At 41.7% G+C, this 4418-nt stretch overlaps 1 protein-coding gene across 3 annotated transcripts in view; it reads left to right on the top strand.

The window, feature by feature from the left end:
- Galnt15 (polypeptide N-acetylgalactosaminyltransferase 15) overlaps positions 1-4418 on the top strand; it is a 36013-nt gene that overhangs the window by 25462 nt on the left and 6133 nt on the right. For all 3 annotated transcript variants that reach the window (XM_026779869.1, XM_005348660.2, XM_026779870.1), the window contains one exon: positions 1740-1883. In XM_026779869.1, coding sequence (XP_026635670.1) covers positions 1740-1883 — 144 coding nt within the window. The remainder of the gene's footprint in view (positions 1-1739; positions 1884-4418) is intronic.

A 4418-nucleotide genomic window follows, 5' to 3' on the forward strand; every position in this document is an offset into this window, starting at 1 on the left:
GCACAGCCCCAAGAAGCTGCGCTTTAAAAGGACACAGCGTTTTTTCTGCTGCTGTTGCCGAATCAGGAAATCTCTCTACAGCACGCCAAACAAACAGCAAAAATCTGTGTTAAACGCTCTCTCCCTTATTTTTAAGCCTTCTCAGGTTTTTTTAAGTGGATTTAGTCCATCACGTCGGGTGCCATCAAGGTTTGAATCAAGTTCCCTTTGGCTAGCTGCGAGATCTTGGCAGGCTTACTATCATCTGAGTCTTGGTTTCTTCATGTGCTGTAGGCTTCCTTTAAACAGAGAGAATATTCTGTATATTTTTTTATTAGTAAGGTCTCTGGAGCTTGCAATATTGGAAAGTCAGTAAACTGACCCACACCAGGGAAAAAAAAGCCTAGATTAAAAGAGGATGAAATGCCCCTTTCCATACAGTCACTGAGCTCACAAGGAAGAAATGGAAACAAATATCCAGGAACTAGAACTCAAGTGGCAACTGAAAATAAACTCAATGTGTATGCTGGGCTTTCTGGAGAGGTGACAGGGTCCGTGGCCAACAACCTCAGGAGCTCAGGAGTGTGGCTGCAGGAGAGAGAAGTAAGAAGAGCTCAGCTTCAGCTCAGTAGAGATGAGGTTGGGATGAGACTTCATATTAGCCAGCTTTGACCATCACAGAGTAGCCTGTCCCTGCAAACTGCACTAAAAATATCTCTCCCATGACCACAAGAAAACAAGGAAGTCATCTATCACTACTGATGGGATTTTGAGTAGGAAAAACCATTACTCTCCCTTGAGAATTGCCTACAAGTTTGTGGGATATGCTTGGGGTTCAACTTTTTTTTAATTGTTTTTATTGAACTATTTATTTTTCTCTGCTCCCCTCCCTATTCCTAGCCCCTTTCTTTAGGGTTTAAACTTATGCTAACGTTACAGTTTGGGAATATTTAAGCAGGGCACACCACTATATTTAATTGGCAAATTAGCAGGGCCTGGTGCAAATGGAAGATGTAATGTCTCTCATTCAACAGTCATTAAGAATTTCAAGACAGTGGCAGCAGTGCATAGATTGAACCAAGAGCATGAAAACTGTCTGAGCACAGGGCTCATGTGACTGTGCAGGGTGCTGGCTCAGAGTACACAGTTAATAGAAAAATCAGTTTAGGCTGCATCAGGCAATAATGACAGAAGATGGATCGATTTGCCAAAACATACTATCCAATTGGTAAGCACAGGAGCCTCACAGTTAAAGACCCTCTGTAAAGGTCCACACAGTCTAGCTCTATAAAACTCTGAAGGCCCTGGGAACCATGATGGAGACAATGGGAACCATGATATAAACAAGGGGAACCATGATGGAGAGACAATGGGAACCATGACCAAGAGTCTGCAGACACCACAGTGAAAGCAGTGGAATTAGTCAGGGGCAGGGAAGGTGTCCCTAGAAAGAAATCTACCTAGGCCTCAGAGAGCTCCATCACCTGCCCTTTCAGCAGTGTGCGCGGAGCACTTGAAGCCTTTTAAATGACCTTATCTGCACACAGGGAACAGAATGAACACCATAGAAGCATGCCAGGATGTGGAATTAGGAACGTGAGAAAGGCCAAGGTACTGGGGCTTCAGAACCCAGGAAGAGCCTTGCTGGCTTCCCCTGTCAAATCTGAAGAACACAGTCCTGCTGTGTGTTCCTTTGTCTCCTGATGGCTCTGGAGAAGGTGTCTTTTGGGCTTTGCTAACTGCCATCTCCTCTGCTCCAGAACCTGGAGCACACCAGCAGGAAGGAGATTCTCTTCGGCAGCCCACAGCAGCTGTGCTTCGATGTCAGACAAGAACAGGTGATTCTGCAGAACTGCGTGGAGGAAGGCCCTGCCATTCATCAACAGCATTGGGACTTTCAGGAGGTAACTAATCCATTCCGGAAATACCAGTTGATCACAGGGAACTTCCAAGCAGCTGACCTTCTTAGCATGGCAGCCTGGGCTCTTCTGAGACACCAGGTACTCTCCATGACACACTCCTGTTGTTGAGCTTAGTGGCTTGACATTGGAGTTTCTGGTGAAAGTAAAACCAACCCAGCCTCAGGAGATATACTAACTTGTCCTTGGCTATTACAGGTCATTAGCTTGGATCACAGGTAGGATGGAGAAGCATGTTACAGAAACAACCACTCAGTGGTGTGGACTGGGGAGTGATGCAGAGAAAAACTGAAAAGAAGTAGATATTGATATGTAAATATGTAGCTGCATATCTAGAAAACATTACTATAAATTGACTACACCATGATTGACTATAAGTTTTTTTTTTTTTTTTTGGTTTTTCGAGACAGGGTTTCTCTGTGGTTTTGGAGCCTGTCCTGGAACTAGCTCTGTAGACCAGGCTGGTCTCGAACTCACAGAGATCCGCCTGCCTCTGCCTCCCGAGTGCTGGGATTAAAGGTGTGCGCCACCACCGCCCGGCTAACTATAAGTTTGACTATCATAAATGACTATTATTAATCTATATTTCTTAACTATACATTATACTTTTAAATTAACTGCACAAACACAATACCTTAAACAAGAGTAGAAATATACATATAAGAAAATTGACCTTACATTTGTATCAATAAACCAAAGTCCATTAAAAAATAATTTTGGGAATTTGGGCACGGTTTTCTCCAAACTGCTACCTGTTGTTTTGGAGTGAAGAATTTTTAAGATTAATGGAGGTCCTTCAGTGGTCTTGATCCATCAAACAAATTAGCCTGGAATGAATCCACAGTTTCTCATCTTTTGTGGAAACAAAAGCTGAAACTCTTTTCCAAAGTAACATATCCTTAGACTCAAATTTTAAAGTCAAGATACCTTTAAAATACATGTGTTGGTTTAGCTTCACACCCCCGAGAATCAAATGTTTCTCTGCAGTCTAAAAATACAAAGAAAACACAATAATATAAATAATCCAGACTTTCTGTGTGTTTCCCATTATTTGACTACATGGCTTTTTTAAAAACTCTATTTCTTTTTAATATTTATTTTATTATCTTTACTCCTTTAATCTATGACTTTCTGTACTCTTTCTTCTCTCTCATGAGCCCATGTACATTTATTCAGCACTGTGACCCATTCAGAGTTTTTTTTTAATCTGTCTTATTGTGTAAATATAATCATTTTCTGACCAGGAGAGTTTTTTAAAAAATGCTAAGCAGGTATGGCTAGAATTAAGGCTGCAGCATTGCCTGTTGGCCCTGCCTACTCCAACATGGCAAAGGTATGATTACAGTCTCTGTGAGTCATGCTCACTGCCCCAATTCCAGGGATGCAGCGGGTCTATGTTGCCAATATGCAACTTGTAACACTCTGCTCAAAACTCTATTTAAGTGTTCCATAGCAGGACTTCCTGAAAGAACCAGAGCAATTCATGCCACCAGCACAAACCAGAAAGCCTTCTCTTAGAGGAGTCATGCCTCTGCTTGTGGCCAGCAAGCAGAGCTTATCTGAAAAAAAAAAATGTGGCTACAAACAAGCTGCAATTGGCTCCCATTTCGTGGTCTAGGAGCCCTCATTTTTCTTAAACTTCTTTAGGTCTTTGTTGATCCAAGCCCCACATTGGATGTCATTTGTTAAGTGGAGACTGCTCTTTATTTTCCATCCACCTAGATGTGAATACTCACACAAAAATGATATTAATTGAAACACTGCTTGGCAAATGGTTCAAGAGTATTCCTACCTAACTCTGACATCTTAATTAACCAATTTCTATTCATCTGTGCATCACCATGAGGCTGTGACTTACCAGAAAGGTTATGGGCATCTTTACCTTGAGCAGCTATATGGCATCTCTTTGAGTCTGCCTACTCTTTCTATATATCTCTGTTTGTATTCTCCTCCAGGCTATATTTTGCCCTGCTATAAGTCAAAGCAGCTTCTTTATTAAACAATGGTAATAAAACATATTCCCAGCATATCTCTATATCCCACATCCCACATCATGTATGTACTTAGATGAGTGAGCTGGTCCCAGGTACAAAATAGGGAAAGGGATTTGTGGATTTGACCATGAGACAAGTTCTTGCTGCAACAGAACAATCAGAACGTGATCCCCAAACCTCAGTTCTCTGCGTCCCTCTTGTTCTGCTTTGGTGAGGGTCTCTTTGGCCACCATTCTCTTGGTATTAGTACCAAGGTTGCCACATCTGCAATATGTGGCCATGCAGTATTCTCCATTAGAATCCTTCCCGAGCTGAATTAGTGTACCACTAGGCAAAGAGATATATACATTTATAGTCTTTCTTCTCTTCAAATTGTGGTTGAGAGTAAAGAGGGTAAAATTAGTGGAACTCTGTACTGGTGATTCATAGAGTAGAGAAGAGGGAAATCCCATCATGGAAAACTTAAGCTGAATTTTCAACAAGCAACCAAAACCAAAAGATACACATGACTTATTTCTAGGCATTA

Source organism: Microtus ochrogaster, chromosome 6 (genome assembly GCF_000317375.1).
Source record: "Microtus ochrogaster isolate Prairie Vole_2 chromosome 6, MicOch1.0, whole genome shotgun sequence".
In the NCBI taxonomy this organism is placed as follows: domain Eukaryota; kingdom Metazoa; phylum Chordata; class Mammalia; order Rodentia; family Cricetidae; genus Microtus; species Microtus ochrogaster.